Genomic DNA, 13,858 nt, shown 5'->3' with positions numbered 1-13,858 from the left:
GCCGAACTCACTTCTGCTTTGCCTTGGCCAGCCTCACCTACAAACACTAAGGAACATAAAAGGAATACATCCATGGGTTTTTTTACAAATTTATCATATATATCCACTGCTATATCCGTCAGTGTTGTAGAGATGTCGTGAAGAAAACCAAAAACCACCATCACCGCCCCAAGGAAAAACCCAGCCAAACAAAAAACTAAGACAGAGATGAGAGGCAGGTGTTAGTGGCTAATAGCACTGAACTCCTTTTTCCTGGCGTTATCCCCCGGCAAGATGGTGTCACAAGACGGGTGGACTGAATATCAAGGAGCAAAGAAGAAGAAAACCTTATGCTCTTAAAAACCACACCAAACCAAACCAATCTCTGCCTGCTGATCACAGGCTACAACACTTTTGCAAGATAATTCATTCCAAATACAGTCTGTAACTGACATAAGCATCACAGACCAGAGGCAACTTATCAGAAACTTGCAGAAAGGAAGTTGGGGTTTCAGCCCCAAGATCTGTCTGCTTTGACCTTAATTCCCCTCAGCCCAAGTTACTTGTTACTCGACAAGAAAAAGATACCTGTGCAGAGCATGACCTTATTTAGCTGGGGTAGCATTTGGATTTTTTCACAGCCTTCATTACTGTAATATCATACATAGAGTTATTCATTTGTTTTCCATGCAATTTATTCCCCTAAGATTAGTCCTTTTCTAGTCAAGCAGTTTAAAGCTAATCACAGTTGTTATTTTAATCTGTGCTCACCATCAAGAATTCTTGCAGAGCTATTTTGTTTCTTAGCAATTATGGTCTCCCAATGGAAGTTTCTGATTACAGCAAAAGGAACCTGTTTACTACTTGCCACCTCTTTAGTATACAAACATTAAACCCAGGAGCATAGAAGCATGCTAATGCTGGTGATGAAAGTATGGCAAACGTATTTAACAAACTCTGGTTTTAAAATACAGTGATGGAGAAATGCCATGCCGTCTTCGCACATTTGTGCTCATCCCCCTCTGTGTTTTTCCGTACTGTAATAACTGAATAAGGTTCTGTGGATCCTTCATTCATTTTACAATTCTCTTGTCTGAAATGCAGGATATCCTCGCTTTAAAAAATTCACTTTAAAAAAATATGTATGTGTCAATATAGTAACTAAATTAATGCTGTATGTTTTACCTACAATTCTCCTAGCTTTTCTATATATCTTCTTCATTGTCGACAAAACAAACCTTTAGGTGGAAAGTTATGATAATGGAAACTTCTTTCTACTGTAATTTTTATTCACTCTGTCAGTGGCAGCGAAGTGACATACAAGGCCTGAAAATATTATCTACATCAATATTTAATGAACTGTGATTGTTGTCTTATTTTGTTTGGTTTGCATTCAAAAGAAATGTTGCCATTGTAATTTTCTTCCTGCATCCGTGAAGAGAGGAGAAGGAGAAGAAGGAAGAAGGAGAAGGAGAGGGAAGCCAGGGGAGGGAGGAAAGAGGGTGGGTGAGGAGGGGAAGGAGAAACCAAACCTCAAAGCATTAAACGGTTCAACTACAAAGTCACATATAAAGTTACTGGCAATTCCATGCTATTCTGTTCTTAGATTCAGTTTTCTACTTCTCTTTTGCATTCACAATGCCTATTCACAAAGTCTAAGTAAAATTATCCTAGATATGGGGATAGTCTTTTCTTCATGTATGCAAGTAATTGCCATCAGCATCAAAGATTTGGTCCTGGTCCCAGTAGTACTACTACTAAAATTCCCTCAGAAGTTCTTAAGAGCAGTCTCTGACACTTGGATATTTAGGCAAGCACCCTATGCTGAAATACCAATTCTTTCTTCTGTTAAAGGAACTAGTCATGGCTGACACTGATCCATGTTTCAGGACTTAAAAATTATGTTCTGTTGTCAAGGTCAATTAGCAAAGACCACAGGAGCAAATTTCTGCATCTCATCTTGATTGTCCATGTGATTCTGCCATAAAAATTCTACGTAGTAATACACGTTAGCTGAAATAGATAGAGCATTAAATGACTATGGGAGGAACAACACTGCAGGGGGATCCCCTACCCCTAACGCAATTCTGTCCTATTTAAAGTTATTTCCAGACAGGGTAGGGCAGAGAAGTCTAAAATAATCCAGTGTTCTGGTTCAAGCTGACACACTGAGATGCACAATCGCTATTGCGCATCATCTCCAGTGACAGATGTTGGTGATGTACATCGACAGGGGTCAAATTTGTCTCATGTTGGTTAAATTTATTTTCTTTAAACTTGAGAAAGGGAGGAACCACTAACAAGTCAAATATGCAATCATTTTCATCATTCCTTGTGTGAAAATAATTATTGTTAAATGTTCAGTATAGGAAAAGTGATGTTAAAAAAGTCTGCATCTCCTCATACTAGTGAGGTACCTTCACTCGTTGTTGTAAAGGTTTTAAACAACAGGACATCTGAAGCTGGGCTAAAGGTCTGTTTTAGTAGAAAGCTATAAAACGTGACCTAACCATAGTCAGTTCTCCTGGGACGGCAATTACAGCAATAAATGTTCCACAGCAGATGCTAATGCCGTGTATAAACAGTCGTCCTTTAAAATGAAAAGAAATTTTTGCCCCCACGTGTCTTTTAGAGTCCCATTGTACGTGTGGAAATGGAAGGGAAATGTAAAATTGATATGCGAACCATGACATCGGCTTTAGTCTCCTCTGTCCTAGCCTGGCCGCGATAAATCTGTCCCGGCTGTAAGTAATGCTGAAGGAGCTAAATGGCCAGAATTTGTGTCTGTCTGTTTTATTAGCTGGCCGAGAGTAAAGTAGGGGTTATCGGTCAATGTCAGGTTCAGCGCCCAGTGACCCACTGGGTTAAAACTGTGGTAGTCACAAATCAAGAGCATAATGAAGTCGGAGAAGAGGGCTATGCTGATTTATTAGGACATCTGTCTGGCTGCAGCCAGCCTAGTCCTGCTCTGCGTAGCGCGAGCTATTAGCATAATCCCCACTATAAAACATCCCAGAGCTTTGAAAGAGAAATAAACTGTTCAAAGAAGACCGGCAAAACCAGAACGGTTTATCTTGTAATGCTTATTGTAAGTCTTAACTTTTAATGCCAATACCCTGTAAAAATGATATTAAAAATATATTAATATTAAAAATAAATTACTCTCTCCAGTTTTCCAAACCCACTGAATTTTCATCTGAACGCCTGCTCATAATAAAACGAAGTCACTACCCCTGCTACTTTTCAAAGACTTCTTCATCTTTTAATCTTCTATTATTCATTTCTATTTAACCATGGTAGTGTCATCTACATATAATGTTATCACCTTCAGTCTTACAAAAATAATCTCCTGAACTCTGTAATCTTAAATGTAAACTTCAATTATTGGTGCCAATTATTTTTTACTGTTTTCAAAATAAAGCAGGAATTAAATATAAACTTTGTGAGTGATAAAGTCCATATCGTAAATTCTGTGTGCTGCAGATGCTGTAATACTACTTTATGTCCTATAGGCCGAGAAGTCTGAGAGATGGGTACAAACTAGTACTGTCATGTCACTTTTTTTGTACATGAGAGGCATTCACCTGAAAAATCAGAGAAACCATTATTTCTTCCTTGATAAGAACTAAGGTGAAATAGGTGTCCAACTATGCAGATTAAATTATTCCCTGAAGATTACTATATATCGGGCTATATATTAATAAAGATGCTTGCCACTTACATGCCTTCAGGTAAAAAAAAAAAAAAGAAAGTTAAATAGTGCATTTAAAAATATATATATGGCTGTGAATGTTGAGTGAATTTAATCACTGGTATTATTCCATTTCCTCTGTATTAAATGTTGTCCCAGATAGGAATTTAGCTGCTAACTATAAAAATATGAAATAGTAAGTAGCTGAGAAATAGATACTAAATACTTAAGAAAAGATAAAGTACAAGCCAAGTCCTGCCATGTAGATCTTTTCAGACCAGCTGTGATAATAACGATTCTATACAAATTAAAAGTCTAGAAGAATTAATTTTAAAATGATCAAGAGATAATTAACTCATTAAGCATGTGAGACTTCTGAGGCTTCTGAGGATTAGCTAATTTCTTGGCTACCTTTACCATTTCCTATCAGAACAGACCTGAAACAACAGCTACTGAAACACAATGAAGAATCTATAGATTCAGACATTTTTGCTGCCACGTCACTGTTACAAGTGATGCTTGAGAAATTTTTGAAAGATGCAAATGAAGATACTTAACCAAGGCACGGCAGCAACACAGCAGCAATACCGCTGAAGTACAATATGTAGAGAGCGTGTATAGAGCAGAGGAATGCATGGAGGTTTGCGAGGTCCTGAAGCCATCTCACCAGGGGACACGGCTCTGCTTAAACCACAGCTAAGTCTGGGCAGCCTGCACCGAGCAATGTGAACGGAGAAGAAATAGGAATTCTGCACTGTCAGAGGTACTTCCAAATTTTAAATTTGTGTTTATTTCAGTTGCAAAACTCTCAATTTCTCATGCTGCTGTGCTGGGGGGATTTTTTGGCTACAGTTTGTGTGCCATTCAGTGAAAACACTTGTACGCAAGAATATAAGACAATTTCCTAAATTCAGTTCAGTTGAAAGAATCTGAAGTAGAGGTAGCTGCTCAGAAACTTGAACATGAGGAAACCTGTGTGTGTGTAACACCCTGATGAGCAAAGGCAAGATTCAACTTGTGTGTAATGCCCTACATATTTCACTTTGGTAATATTTGCTAGTCCACAAAGAATTAAGAAGTGGAGAAACTGAATACCCAATCATTTATTTGAGCTGAAGAATTAAAACTATGGAGTGCAGTATTTTTTCCAAAATAGAAACATAAATACATATGTATATGGATAGTACTTGCCTCCATAAGTTCCAGCGCTGTTCTTCCAGCTGAGTCACTAAGTGCTCTATGTATTTGTTTGAGTCCATATATTCCTAAATGAAAAATGATTAAAAGGTTAATTTTTCGATGTTCAAAGCATTTTTAAAATTTTGATTAAAAGACAGTGAGAGTCAGTTTGTGGAGTCCACTTTCATTTTGCACCCAAGGTTATCCCATATACATAGAAATTAGAATGATGTAAAAAATGCTTGAAGCCAAATGTGGATTCACACCAAGTGAACAGGGCAGTAGCCCAATACACTTTTCAGAGATTATTTGAGGGGAAAAGGCGGTGAGGATATGCAAGCTGCACAAATAAATTAGAGTGCATATTATATAAATACATATCCATATTCTAAGCCCAGACTGATCTTCCCTGGGTCCAGACTGAAAAATAACTTCTCAAGAGTGTAGTCACTGTTTTGGTGCACATTTTGCTTACCTTAGGTATAAATCAAAGTGAACTGAGTATCTGACTCAAATATTTCTTTCACGGATGGTATGAAAAATATTATAGCATGTACCCTATTTGAAAATGAAACTATAACTCAGCTTCTATATCATTTTCCAGTTCAATTTTTGCAGATGTTATAACTTGCAATATCAGCTATATGAAAGCTACTATATTTGTGTCTAGACAGAATTTCTGATAAATTATCATGATCAGATGAACAATTTGGATTTTTTTCTATTGAAGTCTATTCTTTAAACTCAGTGCAAAGAGATGATGTTTATTCTCAACAGAGAAATATGTCCATAATAGAAATATACCACTTCATTTCCAGGAGGAAGGCAACTTCAGTGTTATTTATATAAAATATTTCAGAACGAACCCACAGAATAACATGTGATATAATATGATATATTTCTATGACAGTGGTACCAACACAGCCACATTACTATTATTCTGAAAGCCTATGAGTAATAATATAACTCTCTTGAAATATCTCACCAAAGCAAAAATATGTTTCAAACCTCATACTTCAGGAAATACCATGTATTAGAGTACTCTATGGAAACAAATCCATCTTCCCTTTTGGAGACAAAAGCTGTTTTTATCGCCCCACTGTTCCAGCTTTGGACTCCTCACAAAGTCACTTTGTGGGGTTCTTGTTTGTATTAGGAGTTGCCTCTTTACTATAATTATTTATTTTGTGTACAAATGCAGATTTTTGTTGCAAAGTAGTTGGTTCTTCTGAGCCATTTATCTTCATGACCAGGAATATGAGGTAGCTACCGCAGGGACAGTGCATCATCGTGTCTTCTCAAGGTGAAGATAAACGTTAGCTGAGTTTAATGATCATAATTTATATACAAACAAACATTTTTATTTTTCAGGACTGGAATTGTTCTAAGTGATTCTGTGTATCTGCCCACAGTAATTATTGTATTGTTCTGACCGAGAGATGGGTTCCTCATAGGCTATGGTGACACAGAGAAATGGTCCCTGGCAGGGAGGGGACAGGAGGGTCAGATGCTGCTCCCCAGGAGCCTGGGCAAAGGCACCTCAGCCGTATCCTGGTCACACTGTGTGGCCTAAAAACCTCTGGGTACTGGGAAACTTTCCATTAAACTCTGTGGTTGCCCCAAGCTTAAATTTTAATTTAACTGCTGTAGATTTAGTTTGTAGATGTTACTTTCAGAAACCATCAAATAATGTAAATCCTGAGAAACACCATGAACTTCAGTGGCGTTAATATAGGTTTTGTACCCATGCTGCTTGGATTAGATGCTGGTTTCAGTGTCAGCTGTTATTCTCCCTGTTACTCAATTGAGTTGAATTTTACTTGGATTACACAATGTCAATTAAGCAGCAAGTTTCTTCTAAGCCGATACAAGTAAAGTCATCCTGTAATGCACATACACTGAAGTTTAGAAAAATTACACAGTACAAATACATGAGGATCAGTTGCAGTACCAAGTTCTTTAAAACAAGCTGACTTTTTTCACTTAATATCTTTTACTACGTAGAACCTGGTACAAATCAGTATTAATATATTTCTATATTTTTAATGTAATATTAAACAATATTCTTGATTTATTCATCAGTGCACTTTGCCCTAAAGGCGAGGATAGGATCAGCAGTTTTATTCCACATAGTGGAATGATAATTTAAAAAACTCATTCTGAAGCAATTTTCACAAAAATATTGTCTAGAAATAAAGACAATGGGGAAAAAGAAAGCAATGTGTTTATCCTGCATGACTGCTGCCTTAATGTTAAGTTTTTCCTGCGGCAAATCAGAAATATTCTTCAATTTCTCTTTGAAGACCTTCAACTCAGGAGTATGTAATCTGTCCTTGTGCAAAAGCAATGAAAAAAACAACCATGATTTGATAGAAATACTGTGATTAGAAGCACCTCCTTTCTCCTGTGCTGTTACGGCACATTCACGTGCCAGCCGTGTCCCAAGCAAGCCATCTGCTTCACACAAGGGCTCTGTTCCTAAGCCCAGCTTTCTGCTCTTTTCTGTTATCAGTTATCCCAATAAGCCAAATTCTGCAAACCCTGGGTCAGAACCCAGTATTAGCGTTTTGTCAACGTTCAGCAAATAGTAAATAGTTATTTGAGACTTAGAGCAACTTCGTGATTTAGAATAATGTAGCACATTGAATGAAAGCATAACATCTGAGAAACTAAACTATATGCAGTTTAGTAAAGTACTGACATTTGTCAGTACCCAATAGATCACATCGAGAGCAGTTATACAAATATTCTGTAGCTTTGTTGGAGCTCTGTAAGTGTATTTTTATAAAGCTGATGATATTATATAGCACCCCTGGAGTCCCCATCCATTCTGTTATTCACAATCGAACAAGACTTCAGCAGCCTGAGCTGCGCTGACCCTGCTTTGAGCCCCACTCTGACCTCCAGCGGTTCCTCCCCACCTGCAGGATTACCAAGAAGTCCGTGATTTTTTAAAAAAGTGATGTTTTTAAAATCCTTCCATAACGAGTGAAAGCCATCCCCTTCTCCATGAGTTAGGTGCCAGCCAGGAGGATTTCACTCCTCTATCTATCCTCCTGTGATGGCATATGTTTTGAGGAAAAGACCTTCTGTAATATGTTGAAATGCAGTAGAAAATCTTTCTAACAGCTGCACAGATTCTGGCATCCAGGAGGAATTGGTATGTAAATGTCACATACCAGCTCATCTAATTTAGAGAGCACTAGAGAATTGCTTTACCAAAATTGTCACTCTTTTGAGCTGAAGCACCAAGCCTACAAATGTACCCAAGTATGTTTTTTGACAGAACTAAGTATCTAGCTTTGCAATGCTTAATTATTCTGCTTTTTTTTTTTTTTTCCCTTTTCTTTGTTAGCTGGATGACTGTCAGGAAAAAACAGGGAAGAGAAAGGAAATGAAGTGGCTCTGCTAAGGCCCAGGATCCACTGCTCAGTATTTTGGTTGGTTACATGGGTATTTGTTCTGGCACACTGATGTTGTTGTGCTGGGCAGCGTATCAAAAATTATACAGCACACAGAACATTTTCCCATCCATTGTTACAGAGCAAACCCTTCGGGCAACCTTCGGCCTATAACACAGGAATCCCTCGCTGGAAGCTGGAGGTGATAAATTTAAGCTAAAGGAATAGCACATAGTCTCTGCCTCTCTTAAGGAACTTGCACAGCTTGGTATCAAAGACAGTTTAATGAGCTTAGCAATATGTGAAAAGGATTAAGGATACAGTCGTTGATCCAGCAAATCACTTGATTATGTACTTAATTCAATAGGGCTACTCATGTGCTAGAAGTTTAGCGTGAGCCTGTACTGGGCAGCGGTCCCCGGGAGGCGGGCGGTGGGACTGGCCTCCCCGCAGCTGGGGTGCCCCGGCCCCCAGAGGCAGCCCCGCACACCTCGGACTCCCAAACCCGCACTCCTCAACCAGGTGCATGGGGACACAGCAGCCCCTCTGCCTGATCCTGCCCATCCTGTTCCAACAAGCTCCCAAAGCACGACCTGGGTGTACAGCTCAGATGCCTGAGTTATGCAGAAAATCGGGAATTTGGGGTAGAGCCTGGGCCGGCACTCGCCTTCCTGCAGCCCAGCTGTGAAGCAGGGCTGGGAGGTAAAAGTCCTTGTGCTGGTTTGACTGAAAATGAGTTAATTTTCTTCATGCAGTTAGAAAGCTTTCTTTTTCGGAGCTAGCATGGTCATTGTTTGGATTTAGTTTGCAAACAAGAAGATAACACCCTTGGACAGGGTTAACGTTTTTAATTCCTCCGTTCTGAGAGCCAAGGACATTCTGGGTTCTCTGCCCACAGGTGTGAGGCAGCTGGGAAGGGGGCATGGATGGGGCAGAGCTGACTGACATCTGGACTGATCAATAAGAGTATTCTGTGCCATTAGTGTCACGCTTCATGTTTAAGGAGGATCGGGATCTTCTGGCTAGTCTTGGAGTGACTTGAAATTGACACAGTGACCTGTTCAGGAGAGTTCTGTTCAGGACTTTCTTTAGTTCAGCCTTTTGCCATCCTGCCGTTTTGCAGAGGCCTCTGGGCCTTTCTGCATCTTTCTCTTTTGTCTCTTCCAGATCAGCAGTTCTGGACCAGGTGCTGCTTCCTGGGACTGGCTGCTCGGTGTGGATGGAGTTCATGAGGAATTGCTTTGAGTATCTTTTTATATTCTATTTCCATTTTTATATGTATTATTAGTAGTAGCAATATATTAGTGTTATTTTATTAAACTGTGTTTATCTCAATACACGTTTTTCCCTTCCCTTTTGATTCTCTCCCTTATTCAGGGATGGGAGGGGAGTGAGTGAGTGAGTGGCTGCCATGGTTATATGGTATTATAGCTCAGGTTAGACCATGACAATCATACTTAGCCCTGCAAAGCCCAAAACATCCCTTTCCCCCCCGGCACATCTATCACTGCTCTTGGTTCGGTTGGGCTGGACGCTGAGCAGAAAACCTAAAGCCGTCCACTGCACCACCAGCTCCGCTAGGATTTGTATTTGAAACCAGACAGGGAAACATCAGCATGGATTCAGGCTCTGGTGCTTCACAGAGGAGGATGTTTGTCCCTGGGGAGCAGAGAAAAACATCGAACGAACAACCTGATAAACTTGCAGACAAGTTCCTGTGAGTATCTGGAGCCGTCCAGCCCTGGAGACAGAGAACTACACAGAGAGCCCGCAATCAGCTGCTACAATGCAGAAAGTCATATTTTCACAGGGAAAGGTTATTAAGAAATCAAACAACAACAAAGCTGTCTGCAGCCAAACAGCGGACTGTTGCAATTAGGAAATGATGTTTGCAAAGCAACGAGTGGATGGGATTGACCTGTGAAGGGGAGATCTAAGCTGTGACACCAAGTGCGGAGACACAAGTCATCTTTGAAGGAACTTGGAAGAGTGCCCTGGAGTAAAGCTTTAGATCCAGGCAGACTGCCTTCAGAGAATATTTTAACTTTTGTAAAATATTTATTTTTGTTATCATCCTGCTGCATAAACCTTTGATAGAAAATAGGCTTTTTTCCAGAAGTCCGAGAGGACATATATATATATATATATGTATGTATTCTTGTCTGGACTATGTTTCTCACATGTCTGAAAGCATTGTAATTGAGGATTGGAGCGAGTTGTCTGTTACACATTACTCAGCTGCACACTAAGAATAAATCAGGTATGAAAAAAGACAAAACCTCTTTGCATTACATATTTTTGTCACTCCCTTCAATACCACACCTGGCGAGACTTCTCACCTTTGGTGCTAAATAGCAATAAAAGCTAAACCAGGTGGCTTAAGAAAAGAAGATCTTTTAAAACTGCAATTATTGCTGATTGATTCTTTCTCTACCTAATTTCAACATGTTATTTGAATTGTCAGTTTTATTAACAACTGGCATGGAAGTGTATATTTAGAGCATCTGCAATGGAGCAGAAGGCTGGCAAGAGCCCTCATGCACGTACTGTGGAATTACACCATTATGGTAAAAACAGTAATGATTATTTTAATAAATATGTTGAGCAAATGTCTTAATTGTTCAGAATCACTTAAGCCTCAGCGAACAGTTCATATTACATCTCAGCTGCAGTGATTAACACTGATTTACCAACTCATCTGAAGCCAGTTGTTTTCGTAAAAAATCAGCTGTGTTTTCCTCCTGCTGCTGCTGCTCGGCTTCCGCTTTGCACCCTGCTAAATGGCACTATCCGCAGAGGACAGCAGAGTTTAATAAAGCCTGAAATAGCAAAAGCTCGTCAGCTAATGGACAGATTCTGCAGCCGGTGCACTGTGAACACAGGGATGTGGAGAGAGTTCGCAGAGGAACGGTATCCAGATTCGCAGCTGGCGTCCACTGCTCCTCTGCATTTGAATTTTTGCCAGGTCGTCCCCAGAGAAGTACAAGCTCTGGGATAACGATATGGGTACAGTGCTACTCAGTGACACCTGATGTTCACGTTCTTCCCACACAGCACCACAGAAATGCTGTAGCTTTATGCTATCTTGCATCAGCTTATAAAACCTTCTGGTTTCCATTAAGACATTTTCCACAAGGAAATCTCATGGCTCGGGAAGGCACATGCAGGACAGATGTACAGACCAGTGCTCTGTGAAGCTCTTCCCTGGCTTAGAGGACCGTAGCTGGAAAGTGAAGAACAGATTGGGTGAAAACCACTGCCACCATTCAGATTTCCAGATGCTTGGCTGGCTTGAGTTGCTCACCCTTTAAGGGCTACAGTGGTTTTACATGTCAGTTTTACAATCTACATGGGCCTTGACATGAAGGCTAAGTCACAGCACGTAGGAGGACAGCGATGATGCTGGATTTTACTTTTGGAAGAGAAAAAGCTAAAAAGTTGACCTAATTGAGGTGAATTAAGTTAAAGTAGATTTACAGTAAATCAATGAAGTACCTCGGTACTGGGAATGAAAGAAAGAATCCCAGAGCTTCCCAGCTCCTACTCCATGATGCTAAGGAGCGAAACTTAAAAAACAAACATGTGTTTCAGCTTTCCAAAGGGAAGCCTGATGTCAGATTTGGGCAGAAAAATAGCAGAGCAGTTTTCAGCTGGACTGCATCTGCTGAATTCCACCTTTTTGACACAAGTGAGTGCTATAATCTTGTAGGATGCTGCAAAATTCATAATACGCTATTGTATCTCCCTTTCCTTCTAAGGAATGCTGGCTGTCTTCTAGCAAGAACACACGGCTTCATTTCCAAGATACATGACTTCTCAGTGTTCTGATTCCTCCCCAAAACCAGATGACTAAGCAGACTAATCCTTGCCATGTCGCCTGCATGTCTGTATGTCTGCATGGCTGTATGTCTGCATGGCTGTATGTCTAACCCAAGCCATTAGGATCAAGGCAAAAATAACGGAGAAGCTCCAGCAGATGTCCATGTTTTCCATGGCCCTAGAAAATTTCTGGCAGTCATAAAACCACTGTACTGGATCTCATTTCAGTTTAATACTCTGACCCCTGACTTTCAAAGTTAATAGCAATAGCTGGGTTAAAAGACAAATGTCAATTTATAAAACAGTGTGAGAGCTGTCCTTTTTCATGGCAATGAAACAGAGCACAAGATAAAGTAGGTGAGTGCTAGAATAAGTTCCTAAGATCAAACAGATAGATGAAAATAATATTTTACATAAATTAGGCACTTGGACAGACAATGTCAAACTGGGATCCATTAAAAAAAGATGTGCTTATTTGACAGACTCAAGTATTTTTCAAAATAAGATAGAATATAAAGTAAGGTAGCGGGGAGTAAAGTCAGAAAGCAAGAAGATGGATGAAACATAAGAGGAAGAGATAACTAAAACCAGAAGGAAGGACAGCAGGAGTGAATAAGTACAGTGAGCATGTCTAGAACTTGACACATTTTGTTTTTACTAATACTTTTTTACTCCAAAAATTTAGCGTTCTTTAGGCTTAGAAGTCTATGCGAATACCAGGCTATGGAAGTTTTGTCATTTCTACTGTGCAAATTTTTCTGTTTGGCTGTATAAGTAAAGGAAACAGGACATTTTGTCCACCAGGCAAATCCATGCTGGTTTTAGCTGATTTTCTTTCCCTGATGGAAGTGTAAATCAGTAAAAGCAAATACAAAGCATTAATGGAAATTTACTAGAATTATCTTGAAATAGAAAAGGATGATATCTTCCCAGGAAAGTGTGAATTTATCAGACATCCTCTACGTCACAGAGCTTTTAACACCAGTTCACAGCTTCACTGAACACCACATTAGAGGTGCACGCTCCTACTGCAGGAACAAAACCCAAGATCATATAGAAGTGTGTTCTACAGCATCGTCAGCTGGATGCCCTTGGTTTGTATTTGGGGCAAATCAAGAGATCCTTTTGGCAATCAGTCTGCACAGAGGCTGTGTCTGTGGACACCCATCTCTCCAGGTGTCGCCCCTGTAAATGAAGCTCAAGCAGGCTGGGGAGGGCCTGATCCCCAGCAGATGATGGTGCAGATGATGGGCTGCACTCACCCATGCTAGTCCCAGAGAAAGGAAAAGCACCGAGAGCTCTTTGAGCTTCTAAACTAACAAAAAAATCAACAAGGCCATTGCAGCAGCCAAGGATTTCAGCGGGAAATGGGAAAAACCTGCATTTCTGCCAGGAAAAGGAATGGATATGGACGGGCAGGTTGCACCACAGTGCCCCAACTGTGTCTGCTGGGTGTGTTTGGGGCTGCTCTCCCAGTCACCTGAGTATATGGAAAGTTCTCATCCTCAGGCAGAATAAAACTTCTCCATATAGGGAAATACAAAGCAAAACCACAAGGTGAAGCTTCGTGTAGTGGTACATGTGGCAGTGCCCAGCTGTCCAAAGTTACTGATGACTATGTGTAAGTTAAGGAGGTGTCAGAGTGACAGAAATGTTCATATGTCAGAAATTCCACAAATGAAAATGCATCAGTGTTACTTAGGGCAGTAGGAATATACTGTATAGCTAAACCAGACACTCTTGGTCAAAAAAAAAAATATGAGTGCAAGAAGAAGTGCAGATTTTATGA

General features: G+C 40.0%; 1 protein-coding gene across 1 annotated transcript in view; it reads right to left on the bottom strand.

The window, feature by feature from the left end:
• The window catches only part of NCKAP5 (NCK associated protein 5), a 374,621-nt gene that overhangs the window by 246,487 nt on the left and 114,276 nt on the right, over positions 1–13,858 (bottom strand). The window contains exon 3 of the mRNA XM_071810787.1: positions 4,858–4,935. Within this exon, the coding sequence (XP_071666888.1) occupies positions 4,858–4,935 (78 nt within the window). The remainder of the gene's footprint in view (positions 1–4,857; positions 4,936–13,858) is intronic.

This window comes from Patagioenas fasciata, chromosome 7 (genome assembly GCF_037038585.1).
Source record: "Patagioenas fasciata isolate bPatFas1 chromosome 7, bPatFas1.hap1, whole genome shotgun sequence".
Taxonomy (NCBI): Eukaryota; Metazoa; Chordata; class Aves; order Columbiformes; family Columbidae; genus Patagioenas; species Patagioenas fasciata.
Note: the sequence above shows the minus strand (reverse complement) of the source record. Positions and strands in the feature narration are given on the sequence as shown.